Source organism: Bubalus bubalis, chromosome 2, assembly GCF_019923935.1.
Source record: "Bubalus bubalis isolate 160015118507 breed Murrah chromosome 2, NDDB_SH_1, whole genome shotgun sequence".
Classification (NCBI taxonomy): Eukaryota; Metazoa; Chordata; class Mammalia; order Artiodactyla; family Bovidae; genus Bubalus; species Bubalus bubalis.
Genome location: NC_059158.1, coordinates 148,410,515 through 148,428,415, shown reverse-complemented (window position 1 = coordinate 148,428,415; position 17,901 = coordinate 148,410,515). Strand labels below are relative to the sequence as shown.

Here is a 17,901-nt window from a genome sequence, read left to right as displayed (position 1 = left end):
CATGTGGGATCCTGTCAGACCAGGGATTGAACCCTTGTCTCCTGCATTGGCACACGGATTCTTTATCACTGAGCCACCAGGGAAGCCCTAGAATACTTAAAAAATTTAAACCAATTAGTATTCAGATTCGATGTTTTAAAGATCTCTCTTTGGTTGCCACTGTCCTGCAGGTATAGTCAAGTAACATATGATTGTGCTTAGATGACCTCTGTCTTGAACGGTTGACGGCTCTTGGTCTCAGTTGCCTCTGTCCGTCTCTCTGGATATAATGTGCGCTGACCACTCACTGTGTCCAAGTGCAGTGCTCATACCTCACGGGTATAGCATTTGCCATCTTGCTGTGTTGAAAGGAAAATTCCTTGGTTAGGCACCTCCATTTTATATGAGAGGAGTTATTTACTTCTGTTACGTACTTAAGGATATAGCTGTCCCAGCAACAGTTACAGTCCATTCTACAAGTGCCAGCTTAAATTATCCTAAATATGTGTCAGCCACAGTAGGAACATTTCCTTCCAAGTGTTACTTAGACTTTTTAACGTGTGTCGGCCCTCTGACTCTGTAGCCCAACTTTTGGAGTCATATATTTGGCCAAAAATGAGTGACAGTTTCTCTTTACAATCTCTCAGTGCCATGAAAGTCATTTATAGACAAACATAAAATGAAGCCCACTGGATGAAAATTCTTTTCTGATGAACAGAAATAATTTTCAGAATAGCATTGGAAGCAACCAGCCTGTACATTTCAGAAATACAGTTGAGTATGTGTATTCCCTCCCAACCATGAAATTTTCATCTCCTGGAGAATTCCCTACCAGAGGACTTAAAACCTTATGGAGAATATAATTTGGAAGTATCACCATTTAGGGGATTCCCGGGTAGCACTAATGGTAAAGAACCCTCCTGCCAATGCAGGAGACACAAGAGGCGAGAGTTCAGTTCCTGGGTCAGGAAGATCCTGTGGAGAAGGAAAGGGCAACCCACTCAGTATTCTTGTGGGAATAATTCCGTGGGCAGAGGAACCTGACGGGCTACAGTCCACGGGGTCACAAAGAGTCAAGCATGAATTGAGCACAGCACACCATCCAAAGTGAGACTATATAACACGGCGACTACCAGCAGCATATCATATTATTCACATGAGCAATTAGAGGAGGGACACAATTGATTTTTCTTTATTTCCCCTTTTGTTCCTTTAGTTTCATTTGAGATGCTTATAGGTACTATTTTCATTGTAACAGACAAAATGCATACTCAGAGACATTTGTTTTCATGTGCCGATTCTCCAATCCAAGTATTTCTTGTCTTAATTGATTTTATGACTAAGTAGATGTCTCCTACTTTATGGGTCACCACCCGATCCCAAAGATACAGAGTAAGTTGGATGCTTGAGATAGGATCAAGTTTTGGATCACTTATTTCTAAGAAGGTATTTCTCAGTGTCCTTCACCTTTGTCCTCTTCCTGTTGCAATTATGTAGAATTCTGTAGCCTTGGTTCCACCTGTGTTAACTTGTGAACACGCGTGTTATCAGTCTCTCCTGGCAGCTCCATCCCCTTCAACAGTGGAGGATGCAAGTCTGGAGGCCAGGGTGCTTTGTTCCAAGTTCTCTTTTTCTGTTGTTCAGTTGCTAAGTCGTGTCTGACTCTTTGTGACCCCATGTACTACAGCACGCCAGGCTTCCCTGTCCCTCACTATCTCCCAGAGCTTGCTCAAACTTATGTCCACTGGGTCAGTGATGCCATCCAACCCTCTCATCCTCTGTCACCCTTCTCTTGCCCTCAACTTCCCTTAGTGGACACCAAGCTACCTTACAAAAGTCACTTCTTCCCTGTGTCCAGCAATCCTTTGTTTAAACACTGTGCCCAGCTTTATGCTAATACTAGGCTCATGAAACAGAATTTTCTACTGTATACTGAGTGTGACATCTTATTTTTAAAAAGTGCTTATTTGACGTTTTCTTAATGAGCCAATGGTTATAGACTGTAAGCTAGGAAAACGAAGTTCTTTATGCCTTTCCCCCCTAATTCTTGTAAAACAGTAAGTCATTGAAATCCTCATTTCTGTTTTCTGACCATGCCTTGAGACATGTGGAACCTTAGTTCCCCAACCAGGGATCAAACCCCTGCCCCCTGCAGTGGAAGCTTAACCCCTGGCCCACCAGGGAAGTCCTATTGTTTTCCTTCATTTTAGAAAATCTGATTCTTAGGGCATTTGATTAGGCTCCAGGCATTCGATCAGTGTTTGCCCAGCACTTCCCACGGCTCACTGTCTCCCCCAGAGAATACCTGGTGGGAGGGAGGAGGCAGGAACTGGGCTGCTTCCGCTCTTATGGCCATCAGTCCTTACTCCGTGCGCCAGGTAAAAGAGGGAACGAAACTTGCCAGTTTTATTTTTTCTATTTTAACAGAGCAAATGAAAGTTAGTCTATGCACTCTCTTTCTCTTCTCTCTTTTATAAAGGCACCTTGTCTTCTCTCTGTTCCTGTTCTCTTCTTAGGGCATTTCTTCCTTCCCAATACAAAGTCCTGGATTTCCCCTATCAAATGAGCTGGAGAGGGTAGCATGGCTGGCTCCACTTAGAATGCACTGGGTGAGTTCTCTCCCTAGTGAATCACCTGGGTCCAGACACAGACCTTGTTACTTTTCCCTTGTGCCTATGAATTTTCCACCTGCCGGCCGGGGCAAGGAGGGCTATAGCCGGGAGCCAGGAAGTAGAGGGAGATGGTTGGTTGGCGTCTCAAGATCTCAGCCTCAGCAACACCTCACTGCGGCCAACTGAGCTAACTAGGTACCCTTGTTAGAAGAAAGACTATGCCCTCGTGGAGAATTATGCCAACATTTCTACTTCAGCCCCCAGCAACAGACTTTTTTGGGTGTCTGTAGTGAAAGGCCCCTTGGGAAATGGACTGTACAAGCAGCAAATAGGATTTTGGTTAAATGGTGACATTTGTTTCCCAAAGTGTATCAGAAGGAAGCTAAGCTCTTCAGAACATGTGTTCATTAAAGATTGAAGTGGGGTGGGAAGCAATAAAAAAAAAAAAGGCCAGTAGGTTCTCTTGTGAGATAGTTTTTTGTTCCTATGAATTGAATACACTCTCTGAAAACTTTCAAAAAGAGACAGGGAAGAATGTATTTGCTTTGATCCTACATGTGGAGTGTTCTCTACTACAAATGCCTTTTAATTTAGAAACATTGTTGAAAAGTCTGTTTGAAAGTACATGAAAATGTAATATGTAAATAAGTTCTAATTAGTTATTTCAGTTAATTATTTTTTTGTCTCTGCTTTGCAGCTCTATTTTTCTTCCTCAGAAGGTCCCTTGTCAGAGTCCAGCTTTGTCCTCCTCCAAAAAATGTGTTTTTCTAGTGGTCATTATTAAGAAAATACGTCCCCCCCACTCCGGTTGACAACCTCATAGTGATAGAGTAAAATCCCAGGGTGTTATGGGGAATCATTTCAGACAGTTTTAGTCCGCGATTTGCTAGAAGGATATTAAAGCAGGAAATCTTGCAGTTAATTAAAAGAAGGGGTGTATCCTTCTTCAAATAAATGGTATCTGTCATTTTTTAGAAAATGAATCTACACCAGGCCACTAACTGGACTCTAATCTTTCCTGAATATCCTGTGTTCTTTCAATGACAGATACATTGGATTTGGAGATTAAAAATTTTAATTCTTTCTAAGTCAAATAAGATGCTTCTCAGTGAATGCTCTGGAAAAAAAAATGCTGGTAAAATGAACTGTTGTTTCTACACAGTAAATTTTTGAAAATTGACTAAGAATTTAAAATGTTGAGTTTAGAAGCCTAGAAAGTAAACTATGTGACAAATTATGAGCTTTTCACTTAGCAATCTACCCTCCCTCTGCATTTCACTTAATTAGAATCAGAATTTTTGAGCATGGAGGGACCTTTGCAGTCACCTAGAAATCAGGGAACTTTCCTCAGCTTTTACCCACCACAGCCCCTGGTGGTGGTTGGTTGGGTAGAAATGCAAGTTCCTGGGCCCTACCCGAGATTTACAGGGTCAGAATCTCTGGGGCCAGGCTGGGGCTGAGAGGGACTACATTTTTCACAAACATCTCCAGAAAATTCTGATGTTCACTGAACTTGGCAAACCACTGGTTTAGGCTGACTCCTTTATTTTGTGGTGAGGAGAGGCAGCCTAGGGAGTTTGATGGGTCAGGCTCATCATGTTCCCTTAGGAAAGAGCACGCTTCCTGGTTCTGTGTTAGTTGCTTCTGTCATGTCCGACTCTGCGACACCATGGACTGTAGCCCGCCAGGCTCCTCTGTCTATGGGATTTCCCAGACAAGAATACTGGAGTGGCTTGCCAGTGAGTAGCTATTCTCTGTTCCAGGGGATCTTCACAACTCAGGGAGTGAACCTGGGTCTCCTGCATTATTGACAGATTCTTTACCATCTGAGCAACCAGGGCTCCTGACTCGAGACTTATGCTTGTCTGTACACCATGTATCCAGAACACTCCTAAGCACAGGGAGAAGTCAGAACCTTCTAGGTCATTAGAAGCTGTCAACTTTTAAAACAAAAAAGGTTGAGAGTTTAGTGAACAAAATTGAGTTTATTTGGGAATAGCAGAGGAATTGCTTTGGGACATGCAAACTATGGTGAACCATAAGCAAGTTTGGAGAACAGTGGAGAGGAGCAATTCTATTAGGAAAGGGGAAGCTGGGAGGGGCTGTGTTGAAGGAAAGATCATTGGACGACAGTGAGTATGCAGGGTTGTGGTGTCTTCTCATTGGCTGGATTGTTGACAGACAAGGAGAAAGTCTTCCTTCTTCGTGCTTGGCTATATAAAGTAAGCTGCCACAAATAACATGCGTCTGAGACCTCCTCTTTCAGGGCTTCCTACATCCATTTTGAATGAGGTATTTTCTTATATTCATTTTTGTAGGGTAATTTCAGCATCAAAAGTAGGAGAGCATGGTTCTAAATAAGTTATAAAAGACACCCAAGAACTAGAGGTAGTTTATGTGCTGCTGCTTGTGTCTCAGCTAAAACAAGTATGAACCCTAGCCATGTTCTCTTTCTCTTTTACGAGCCTGGACACCTGTGCAAAGTGCTGAGGCTGTTTAGCTTATTGAGTTGAACCCTCAGCCTGTTAAGCTTTGAACCTGTGTGCCTGGTTGATATACACATTTGCAGGCTCTGTGCTTTCTTAAAAAGCACACTTGTGTATTTTAACATTGCCTATGTATTAGGTTGCATCTAGGAGATAATACTAAAGTCATTAAAAGTTATTAGAATAATAAGCCCAGTAGGACCTACTAAACCATTCAGCAAATGCTTACTGATGTTTCACTTCAGTTTAGTCACTCAGTTGTGTCTGACTCTTTGCAACCCCATGAATCGCAGCACACCAGGCCTCCCTGTCCATCACCATCTCCCTGCATTCACTCAGACTCATGTCCATCGAGTCGGTGATGCCATGCAGCCATCTCATCCTCTGTCGTCCCCTTTTCCTCCTGCCCCCAATCCCTCCCAGCATCAGAGTCTTTTCCAATGAGTCAACTCTCCACATGAGGTGGCCAAAGTACTGGAGTTTAAGCTTTAGCATCATTCCTTCCAAAGAACACCCAGGGCTGATCTCCTTCAGAATGGACTGGTTGGATCTCCTTGCAGTCCAAGGGACTCTCAAGAGTCTTCTCCAACACCACGGTTCAAAAGCATCAATTCTTCAGCGCTCAGCTTTCTTCACAGTCCAACTCTCACATCTATACATGACCAATGGAAAAACCATAGCCTTGACTAGATGGACCTTTGATGGCAAAGTAATATCTCTGCTTTTCAATATGCTATCTGCTGCTGCTGCTGCTAAGTCACTTCAGTCGTGTCTGACTCTGTGTGACCCCATAGACGGCAGCCCACTAGGCTCCCCCGTCCCTGGGATTCTCCAGGCAAGAACACTGGAGTGGGTTGCCATTTCCTTCTTCAATGCAAGAAAGTGAAAAGTAAAAGTGAAGTCGCTCAAGTCGTGTCTGACCCTCAGCAACCCCATGGACTGCAGCCTACCAGGCTCCTCCATCCATGGGATTTTCCAGGCAGGAGTACTGGAGTGGGGTGCCATTGCCTTCTCTGAATATGCTATCTAGGTTGATCATAACTTTTCTTCCAAGAAGTAAGTGTCTTTTAATTTCATGGCTGCAGTCACCATCTGCAGTGATTTTGGAGCCCAAAAAGATAAAGTCTGACACTGTTTCCACTGCTTCCCTATCTATTTCCCATGAAGTGATGGGACCAGATGCCATGATCTTCATTTTCTGAATGTTGAGCTTTAAGCCAACTTTTTCACTCTCCTCTTTCACTTTCATCAAGAGGCTTTTTAGTTCCTCTTCACTTTCTGCCATAAGGGTGGCATCATCTGCATATCTGAGGTTATTGATATTTCTCCCATCAATGTTTATTATATCCCAAATTCAAACAAGCAAAAGCAAAAAAGCTAAAATAACTTACATTTATTTTTGCAATGTTTTATGGTGAATGTTTCAGCTATAATGGTGCTCCCAAATTTCTAGAAGATCACGTTCACTTTCTAAATCATTAGGGAAGATTGAATTCTGTTCAGTGTCATTTCAGTGTGAAGACATTCAGCTTGAATGTCTACAGTGTCTAGAATGTGTCAAGTTCTGCTCAACTCTGTTTCACAGTCCATATGTGGCCATGTTTAATGTGTAATTCTTGGAACGAGCAACATATCTGCATAGGGGTATTCACCAAAGTAGGCTGTTTTCAAGAGGCAGGTGAGCAGGTTAGGGGGATCAATTCCAGAACAGCTCTGGGATGTTAAAATCTCTTTATATGCATGAGGCTGTTTATGTGCCAAATAATATTCAGTTTATCGTCTCTTCAACATAAACATTTTTTGCTGGTCTGTCATGTGTAAAGCTCTGTGTTAAGTGCTAAGGATAAAAAATAGATCTGAGCAGTTTATAGTGTGGTTGTGGCTATACAAGCACATCAAAAAGCATAATAATTTAAGGAGGCATGCCCTATATGCCAAATGAGCACCATGCTCAGTGGGTGCAGCAGATGGCATTCCAGTGTTCAGAGCCTAGTGATGGCACCTCCCACTCCCAACAGAAGCAGCAGATGTGTTTGGTTTTTCCTTATCAATTTCATGCTTATCTCAGTCCTCAGCCAATCTGAAAAATAGGAGTTTGTTACCATCTTGTTGCTACTCAACCGTAAAGAAGTAGTTGTTCTAGGAAGACAGTATTAAACTCTGGAAGCACAATTCCAATACATTTACTCCCCATCTTTCAATATCTCTTGTATTCCAAAACAGTGGGATCTAGTTCTCTTTCTGGAGGGTACTTTGTGGACCTGCTTGATGTTGTTTTATTTGTGATGAACATGAAAGCTCTAGGAATTTTCTGATACTTTCATTCATGAATTCATGTAAGTATCCTCTTAGGTTGTCAAACATGTTTGAGCTCCTTCTAGTGGAAATGGGGAGCAACTCTGATTATATTATTATTACTATTAAGAGTAATCTATGCTTTCCTGATGGTTCAGATGGTAAAGAATCTACTTGCAATGTGGGAGACCCAGGTTCTATGACTGGGTCAGGAAGATCCCCTAGAAAAGGGAATGGCTACCCACTCCAGTACTCTTGCCTGGAGAATTCCATGGACAGAGGGCTACATAGCCTGGTGGGCTACAGTCCATGGGGTTGCAAAGAGTTGGGTGTGACTGAGCAACTGACACTTTCATTTTGTACCCATTTTATGAAATAGGCTTAATATGAGATTTCTTTGATCAATATAGTTCTTGGCATCCAACCATGAAATGGGCCATGAGGAAGGGTTTCTAAAATGAAATCTATAGATAAGACATGTCAGAAAAATGATGCTGGTATATAATGCTGATGACCTGTTCTGGATGTTGTGCTTTGGGTTGATTGTAACTGAATTTCTGTTATCAATAGAATATAGTTCCTCCTAGCTAAAGGTAAATAATGGCTTCTTTTTTGTCAAGGCCATGATTATTACCAGCTTCCCTGTCAGTACCAGGATGGTACTCACATAATCATGGACTTCTTGGACATGAAAAAGACCTTGGCAATCATTTGCAGGCAGTCAGTGGTCTTTAGTGATGGGCAGGATCTGGCAAAGTAGAGATCGAAGAAAAGGATATCATGAAAGAAGTAAATCATGCCAAGATATGGAGGGTGGAGTGAGCACACTGTGTATATTTGGGGAACAATGAGGAGAGACTTCTCTGACTTCAACCAAGAGGTTCTATTTCCATTGGAGAATCACAGGAGTAGGTAGTTGGAAAGGAGAGGTAGGGACCAATCAAAGGACACATTCCTTTCACTGAAAGTCAGCAGAGGAAGGCTACATGTCAGGTTTTAGGTTCATCTTAGAATCAGACAAGTTTAGAACCCAACCCAATCTCCATCTCTGACTGGCTGTGTTGTGCTTTGTCCCTCAGTCATGTCCAACTCTTTGCAACCCCATAAACTGTAGCCTGCCAGGCTCCTCTGTCCATGGGATTTTCCAGGCAAAAACGCTGGAGTGGGTTGCCATTCCCTTCTTCAGGGGATCTTCTCAACCCAGGGATTGAACTCAGGTCTCCCACATTGCAAGCAGATTCTTTACCATCTGAATCACCAGGGAAACCCTGACTGGCTTGGTGACCCCAAGACAAAATACTTCACCTGGATAAATAAACCTTAGTTTATTCATCTATAAAAAAGAGCTGATAATATCTTCCTCATAGAGTTGTTGCATGGGTTAAATAAGATCCTATATGAGAAGCCCTCAGCCAAGTGCCTGGTGGAAGTAGGATTTCTGAGGCGGAAGAGAGGAGATGAAAAGGTGTTGGTTGTAGAGAGACGGTCTCTGGCTGCTGTGCACAGAAGTGGAATTAGAAGAGATCAGAAATGTACCAGTATCAGCAGTCCCCCAGGAGGCGAAAGGGGCGAAGCTGCCAGGCTAGGAAGGAGGCGTGCATGCTCAGTCACTCAGTCGTGTCTGACTTTTTGCCACCCCATGGACTGCAGCCCACCAGGTTCCTCTGTCCACGGGATTTCCCAGGCCAGAATACTGGAGTGGGTGGCCATTTCCTTCAGGGGATGTTCCTGACCCAGGGATCGAACCCACATCTCCTGCATTGCAGGCGGAAGAAGGGGACGTGTCTGTATATGTATTCTCTGCAATTTCTTTCCTATTGTTGACTTTTGTTTCACTTGAGGATTGTGTAACTTCATTCTACAGTGTTAGAGAAGTACAGTAATCACAGACTTTTCTTCTCCCCTGAACAGGATGCCAGCGATCCATAGGCCTTTCCAACGGGAAAGCCAAGGTGTGCAGCTACAGCGGGTGGTATTACTGCAGCAGCTGCCACGTGGACGACAGCTTCCTGATCCCGGCCCGCATAGTCCACAACTGGGACACTTCAAAATACAAGGTGGGTGCTGTACCTGGGTTCACTGCATAACAGTGATTTTGCTTTTTACTTGTTGTCACATGGATTCTAAAGAGAATGAGACTGAGGCAGACCTGATTAAGGTCATCTCATAAAAGCTACAACTGTATGCTCTTTTCCCACTCTATACTGTTTCTATTGCATCATTTGGGGCTTCCCTTGTATTTCAGTCAATAAGGAATCTACCTGCAATGCAGGAGACCTAGGTTCGATTCCTGGGTCAGGAAGATGCCCTGGAGAAGGAAATGGCAACCCACTCCAGTATTCTTCCTTGGGAAATCCCATGGACAGGGGAGCCTGGTGGGCTACAGTCAATGGGGTCACAAAAAGAGTCAGACACAACTGAGCGACTAAACCACCATTGCATAACTTCCCTCCCTTCTAGGCTGGAATCATAGGCTGATAATTTCTACATTTATCTCCAGCTCCAGTTTTGCTACTGAAACTGAGACCTGTGGATTTAATTGCCTGGTGGCATTTATTTCAACTGTGGTTTTCAGCCTAGTCATCCTTCAGACCTGTGAACTGGTTAGCTCCGTTGCAAAGCATGTCTACCCTTGTGTAAACCAAATAGCATAAATCAAATTTGGCAAGTCAAGGAATCTAACCCCCACTGGATTCGTACTCTAGGTTTAGGACATTTATTTATTTTTTGTGTGGTCCTGGGTCCCGGGACCCAATAGAGAATTCTGTTACCTGATCTGACTAGAAGCTTTCCTCATTCTTCTGCCAGAATATTGTCATGTCTGCCTTGAACGAACCTTCCATGCAAGGTGCTACATACAAAAACAGGCTGTATGATGGGTTTTATACCTCCTTGCTAACAGATGTCTGAGTCTTGCTTTCATTGTAACGGTATCGCCCTGGAGCAACAAGGGCAGGAATGGAACGTGTAGCTGCTACCTACCTATCATCTTTGAAGTCTAAACTGAAACTGACCACTCTGAGTGGCCAGTCGGCTAGGATCCTTTTCTGCATCCCTGGGCAGCTCCTGTTGTGCCCAATAATCATCCACATGTCTTTATTTTATTTTATTTTTTTTAATTTTATTTTATTTTTAAACTTTACATAATTGTATTAGTTTTGCCAAATATCAAAATGAATCCACCACAGGTATACATGTGTTCCCCATCCTGAGCCCTCTTCCCTCCTCCCTCCCCATACCATCCCTCTGGGTCGTCCCAGTGCACCAGCCCCAAGCATCCAGTATTGTGCATCGAACCTGGACTGGCAACTCGTTTCATACATGATATTTTACATGTTTCAATGCCATTCTCCCAAATCTTCCTACCCTCTCCCTCTCCCACAGAGTCCATAAGACTGTTCTACACATCAGTGTCTCTTTTGCTGTCTCGTACACAGGGTTATTGTTACCATCTTTCTAAATTCCATATATATGCGTTAGTATACTGTATTGGTGTTTTTCTTTCTGGCTTACTTCACTCTGTATAATAGGCTGCAGTTTCATCCACCTCATTAGAACTGATTCAAATGTATTCTTTTTAATGGCTAAGTAATACTCCATTGTGTATATGTACCACTGCGTTCTTATCCATTCATCTGCTGATGGACATCTAGGTTGCTTCCATGTCCTGGCTATTATAAACAGTGCTGTGATGAACATTGGGGTACTCGTGTCTCTTTCCCTTCTGGTTTCCTCAGTGTGTATGCCCAGCAGTGGGATTGCTGGATCATAAGGCAGTTCTATTTCCAGTTTTTTAAGGAATCTCCACACTGTTCTCCATAGTGGCTGTACTAGTTTGCATTCCCACCAACAGTGTAAGAGGGTTCCCTTTTCTCCACACCCTCTCCAGCATTTATTATTTGTAGACTTTTGGATCGCAGCCATTCTGACTGGTGTGAAATGGTACCTCATGGTGGTTTTGATTTGCATTTCTCTGATAATGAGTGATGTTGAGCATCTTTTCATGTGTTTGTTAGCCATTTGTATGTCTTCTTTGGAGAAATGTCTATTTAGTTCTTTGGCCCATTTTGTGACTGGGTCATTTGTTTTTCTGGAGTTGAGCTGTAGGAGTTGCTTGTATATTTTTGAGATTAGTTGTTTGTCAGTTGCTTCATTTGCTATTATTTTTTCCCATTCTGAAGGCTGTCTTTTCACCTTGATAATAGTTTCCTTTGATGTGCAGAAGCTTTTAAGGTTAATTAGGTCCCATTTGTTTATTTTTGCTTTTATTTCCAATATTCTGGGAGGTGGGTCATAGAGGATCCTGCTGTGATGTATGTCAGAGAGTGTTTTGCCTATGTTCTCCTCTAGGAGTTTTATAGTTTCTGGTCTTACGTTTAGATCTTTAATCCATTTTGAGTTTATTTTGTGTATGGTGTTAGAAAGTGTTCTAGTTTCATTCTTTTACAAGTGGTTGACCAGATTTCCCAGCACCACTTGTTAAAGAGATTGTCTTTAATCCATTGTATATTCTTGCCTCCTTTGTCAAAGATAAGGTGTCCATATGTGCATGGATTTATCTCTGGGCTTTCTATTTTGTTCCATTGATCTATATTTCTGTCTTTGTGCCAGTACCATACTGTCTTGATAACTGTGGCTTTGTAGTAGAGCCTGAAGTCAGGTAGGTTGATTCCTCCAGTTCCATTCTTCTTTCTCAAGATCGCTTTGGCTATTTGAGGCTTTTTGTATTTCCATACAAATTGTGAAATTATTTGTTCTAGCTCTGTGAAGAATACTGTTGGTAGCTTGATAGGGATTGCATTGAAACTATAAATTGCCTTGGGTAGTATACTCATTTTCACTATATTGATTCTTCCAATCCATGAACATGGTATATTTCTCCATCTATTAGTGTCCTCTTTGATTTCTTTCACCAGTGTTTTATAGTTTTCTATATATAGGTCTTTAGTTTCTTTAGGTAGATATATTCCTAAGTATTTTATTCTTTCCGTTGCAATGGTGAATGGAATTGTTTCCTTAATTTCTCTTTCTGTTTTCTCATTATTAGTGTATAGGAATGCAAGGGATTTCTGGGTGTTGATTTTATATCCTGCAACTTTACTATAGTCATTGATTAGTTCTGGTAATTTTCTGGTGGAATCTTTAGGGTTTTCTATGTAGAGGATCATGTCATCTGCAAATAGTGAGAGTTTTACTTCTTCTTTTCCAATTTGGATTCCTTTTATTTCTTTTTCTGCTCTGATTGCTGTGGCCAACACTTCCAAAACTATGTTGAATAGTAATGGTGAAAGTGGGCACCCTTGTCTTGTTCCTGACTTTAGAGGAAATGCTTTCAATTTTTCACCATTGAGGATAATGTTTGCTGTGGGTTTGTCATATATAGCTTTTATTATGTTGAGGTATGTTCCTTCTATTCCTGCTTTCTGGAGAGTTTTGATCATAAATGGATGTTGAATTTTGTCAAAGGCTTTCTCTGCATCTATTGAGATAATCATATGGTTTTTATTTTTCAATTTGTTAATGTGGTGTATTACATTGATTGATTTGCGGATATTGAAGAATCCTTGCATGCCTGGGATAAAGCCCACTTGGTCATGGTGTATGATCTTTTTAATGTGTTGTTGGATTCTGATTGCTAGAATTTTGTTAAGGATTTTTGCATCTATGTTCATCAGTGATATTGGCCTGTAGTTTTCTTTTTTTGTGGGATCTTTGTCAGGTTTTGGTATTAGGGTGATGGTGGCCTCATAGAATGAGTTTGGAAGTTTACCTTCCTCTGCAATTTTCTGGAAGAGTTTGAGCAGGATAGGTGTTAGCTCTTCTCTAAATTTTTGGTAGAATTCAGCTGTGAAGCCGTCTGGACTGGGCTTTTGTTTGCTGGAAGATTTTTGATTACAGTTTCAATTTCCATGCTTGTGATGGGTCTGTTAAGATTTTCTATTTCTTCCTGGTCGAGTTTTGGAAAGTTGTACTTTTCTAAGAATTTGTCCATTTCTTCCACGTTGTCCATTTTATTGGCATATAATTGTTGATAGTAGTCTCTTATGATCCTTTGTATTTCTGTGTTGTCTGTTGTGATCTCTCCATTTTCGTTTCTAATTTTATTGATTTGATTTTTCTCCCTTTGTTTCTTGATGAGTCTGGCTAATGGTTTGTCAATTTTATTTATCCTTTCAAAGAACCAGCTTTTGGTTTTGTTGATTTTTGCTATGGTCTCTTTGGTTTCTTTTGCATTTATTTCTGCTCTAATTTTTAAGATTTCTTTCCTTCTACTAACCCTGGGGTTCTTCATTTCTTCCTTTTCTAGTTGCTTTAGGTGTAGAGTTAGGTTATTTATTTGACTTTTTTCTTGTTTCTTGAGGTGTGCCTGTATTGCTATGAACTTTCCCCTTAGGACTGCTTTTACTGTGTCCCACAGGTTTTGGGTTGTTGTGTTTTCATTTTCATTCGTTTCTATGCACATTTTGATTTCTTTTTTTATTTCTTCTGTGATTTGTTGGTTATTCAGCAGCATGTTGTTCAGCCTCCATATGTGGAATTTTTAATAGTTTTTCTCCTGTAATTGAGATCTAATCTTACTGCATTGTGGTCAGAAAAGATGCTTGGAATGATTTCTATTTTTTTGAATTTACCAAGGCTAGCTTTATGGCCCAGGATGTGATCTATCCTGGAGAAGGTTCCATGTGCGCTTGAGAAAAAGGTGAAATTCATTGTTTTGGGATGAAATGTCCTATAGATATCAATTAGGTCTAACTGGTCTATTGTATTGTTTAAAGTTTGTGTTTCCTTGTTAATTTTCTGTTTAGTTGATCTAGCCATAGGTGTGAGTGGTGTATTAAAGTCTCCCACTATTATTGTGTTATTATTAATCATCCACATGTCTTTAATCTGCCTCCTCCCTGAGAAGTCCTTCTCAGCATATGCCTCCTACTTCAAGGAGAAACTGAAGATTTGAATTCGAATACCTGCAAGCCTGCCTACATCTGTATCTGTCCTTACTGCCTCCCCTCCTGGGCTGGGAAGAAGAGCCCTTTCCCTCATTTAGAGATCCTCCTTCCACATGTGCTCCCGATACTTTTACCCATCTCAGGAATCCTGGCTCTTTGTTCCAGGGCCGATAGAAGAATGTCCTCCTTGATGAAACCTCCAATGCTTCCTGCTTTCCCCATCTGTACTTTGTTAGTTACTCCCCATGGGCTTCCCTGGTGGTAAAGAATCCCAGTGGTAAAGAATCCGCCTGCAATGCAGGAGATGCAAGTTTGATCCCTGGGTCGGGAAGATCTTCTGGAGGAAGAAATGGCAACCCACTCCAGTGTTCTTTCCTGGAGAATTCCATGGACAGAGGAGCCTGGCGGGCTACAGTCCATGGGGTTGCAGAGTTGGACACAACTTAGCAACTAAACAATAAGAATTTCTCTCTGTGCCACCACAACACATGTGTGAATCTGTAGAATTGCACTTATTTAGGGGTTAATAGAAGCCAATGGCACCCCACTCCAGTACTCTTGCCTGGAAAATCCCATGGTTGGAGGAGCCTGGAAGGCTGCAGTCCATGGGGTCGCTGAGGGTTGGACAAGACTGAGCGACTTCACTTTCACTTTTCACTTTCATGAATTGGAAAAGGAAATGGCAACCCACTCCAATACTCTTGCCTGGAGAATCCCAGGGACAGGGGAGCCTGGTGGGCTGCCGTCTATGGGGTTGCACAGAGTCGGACACAACTGAAGCGACTTAGCAGCAGCAGCAGCAGCAGGAACTTTTGTTCAACAGGCCTTTATCAAAATCCTCTCTCTACCTCTAATTAGGTGCTTGACTGGTTGAGGCAAATAACTTGAACTTTCCTGAGCTTCCATTTCCTAATCTGTAGAATGAACCCAGACTACCTGGGTTCAAGTCTTAGCTTTGTCACTTAGTAGCTATCTGATTGGATTTCCCTGGTGGCTCAGATGGTAAAGAATTAGCCTGCAATGTAAAAAAAAAAAAAAAAAAGAATTAGCCTGCAGTGTGAGAGATCTGAATTTGATCCATACTTGGGTCAAGGAGATCCCCTGGAGGAGGGCATGTCAACCCACTCCAGTATTCCTGTCTGGAGAATCCCCATGGATAGAGGAGCCTGGCGGGCTACAGTCCATGGGGTGGCAAAGAACTGGACACGACTGAGTGACTAAGCACATACACAATAGTAGGGATAGTCCCTACTTCTTAAGGTTACTATTTGCTTAAATGAATAATTCACAGAAAACATCTAGTGCTGTCTAGAATGTAAATAAGTGCTCAATTAATGCCAGCTTTTACAATGATTGAATATAAGATAACTCTAAATCTCTTTACCTGACATAAAGACATTTATGATCTCTAGTCCCAGCCTTTCTAGCCCTTCCATCCACTGCCCCCCACCCCTGAATCTCTTAAGAGCGTACGCCTTCCCATCACCCAGTCCTGCCGGGCTGTTTCACACCTCTTGTCTCCCTCTTGCCCTCATTCAAATCCTAAACCCAGCTTAAACGTTCTTTCCTCTCCTGATTCTTCCCTTCCCCTCTGTCACACAGAGTTGTCATTCTCTCCTCTGCATCTTGTACTTGACACTCTGAATACAGGCTATAAATATATTGGCCATGTGTGTAATAGATAAACATTTATTTCTAGGGCAAGAACGCTAGTTGAGTTTTCGGTTTGAACAGTTTAATCTCCTTGGAGCAGAGCTTTGACAGCTGAGATGTGTGTAGAGAGTGAGTGAGTGAGGCAGCCCCAACCCCGTGATCATTGAGGGCTTAGGCTGGTGGCACCTGCCCTCAGAATATGTGCTCATCAATGGAACTAAAGCAGTAAAGGTGACACTGAATGAGGAAAGTGAAAAACTCAGGCGTGGTTTAAGAACCCATGCAGTGGAGAAGGTCCAGGTCTGTTTGCAGTGAAGGCTGAAGCCCCCTGAAATCATCAATCCAGCCATTGCTCAGGCTTATTATAATTTTACTGTAAAGCAGATATTTTTGTGGTGGTGGTCCTTCAACTGACAAGGTTTGATTTTGAGAGGACAGGTAAGTAATAAGGTTATTAGGTACCACACTTCATCCAAGAGGAAAGTGTCTTTTGTGAGACCATTCCCTCCTAGGCTCTCAGCAGACAAGGGAAGATGTTTAAATCAAGAACAGAGCTGGTCGATTTTATCTGGATCATCTCTCACTGACATTAAGTAACTGTGTTCCATTTAGTCCAGTGTCTGTCTGTCTTTGCTCAAATGCTGGGATTTAACTTAATGTTCCTAATTGTGAGGATCAGTTCAAACCTATCAGTTTCCAAGACCAGACATCGTTCTGTTAGAGCTGCCTGCTCCCCCTAATTGCAAGTACGTGACTGGCTTGAATATCCATTTGAAAGAGTGAACAAATGGTTTTGCAGAGAGGAATGAAATCTGTCATCTTAAGCGCTTCCTTGTCTGCCCTGCAGAGTAATAATAATCCTAATTATTTTTAAAGCAGGATTTCATCTGTTTTCCAGTGTACATCCTGCAGATTGAATTGAGCTCCAGGATTACCTAGCAGCTAAATTCTATCCTCCAATTCTACAGCAATTTTTCTGATGAAATTGTTTTTGGACAATGGTGTTTCCTCTTACCCTCCCCCCTTTCAAAAATATCAAGCATGGCAAAGAGGTAGTAAGGAAATCAAACTTTGCCTGAACTCTTCCCAAATTGTGCTTTTAAAAAATATTTTTGTTTCCTAGCCTGAACATGCACATTCCATTTAGCTAGGGGTTTTCCATGTTACACAAACCATTTCCTATCTCTTCATCTTGAGAGGCATTCAAGGCAAGCTCTGCTGGCCTTGCAGAGCTGGAGAATAGTTCGCTGATGGGAAAAGCCACTTGTTCAGAGTCACTGGGAGATTTTGAGAACAAATTGTAATTAAACTTAAGATCTCTTGATTCCTCCTCCACTAGTCCACAGCGCCTATTTTAATAAGACCAAGAAGTGTTATGGTTGGAATTGATCTTCTTAAAACTTTGCCATGATTTTTCATAATGGAGATGGGGGAAAATGCTAGAAGGAAACCTTATACCAAAGCAATCAGTGGTTATTTTACTGTGATTATAGGTGGATTTTTTCCTCCCCTAATCTTTTCTGTTCTGTGAAAGTTGCTCAGTCATGTCCGACTCTTTGCAACCCCATGGACTATACAGTTATGGAATTCTCCAGGCCAGAATACTAGAGTGGGTAGCTTTTCCCTTCTCCAGGGGATCTTCCCAACCCACGGATTGAACCCAGGTCTCTGACATTGCAGGCGGATTCTTTACCAACTGAACTATTAGGGAAGCCTTCTCCTACTCTTTAGTCTCCAAATTTTTAGTAATGTGATTACATTATTTTTATTAGTTTATAAATTTTAACTGTCACATAGCTCTGTAGATTCTATTTCAGAAAATTTACTAGAAATTAACCTTTTTTTAATACCTCAGAATTATCATTATAAATATGAGTGTTCTAAATCTTGTAACCAATAACTTCAGTGTGGTTTAGCATGGTATGGGAG

At 41.8% G+C, this 17,901-nt stretch overlaps 1 protein-coding gene across 7 annotated transcripts in view; it reads left to right on the top strand.

The window, feature by feature from the left end:
- PLEKHM3 (pleckstrin homology domain containing M3) overlaps nt 1-17,901 on the top strand; it is a 226,219-nt gene that overhangs the window by 74,143 nt on the left and 134,175 nt on the right. For all 7 annotated transcript variants that reach the window (XM_025278111.3, XM_025278113.3, XM_025278114.3 and 4 more), the window contains exon 4: nt 9,284-9,429. In XM_025278111.3, coding sequence (XP_025133896.3) covers nt 9,284-9,429 — 146 coding nt within the window. The remainder of the gene's footprint in view (nt 1-9,283; nt 9,430-17,901) is intronic.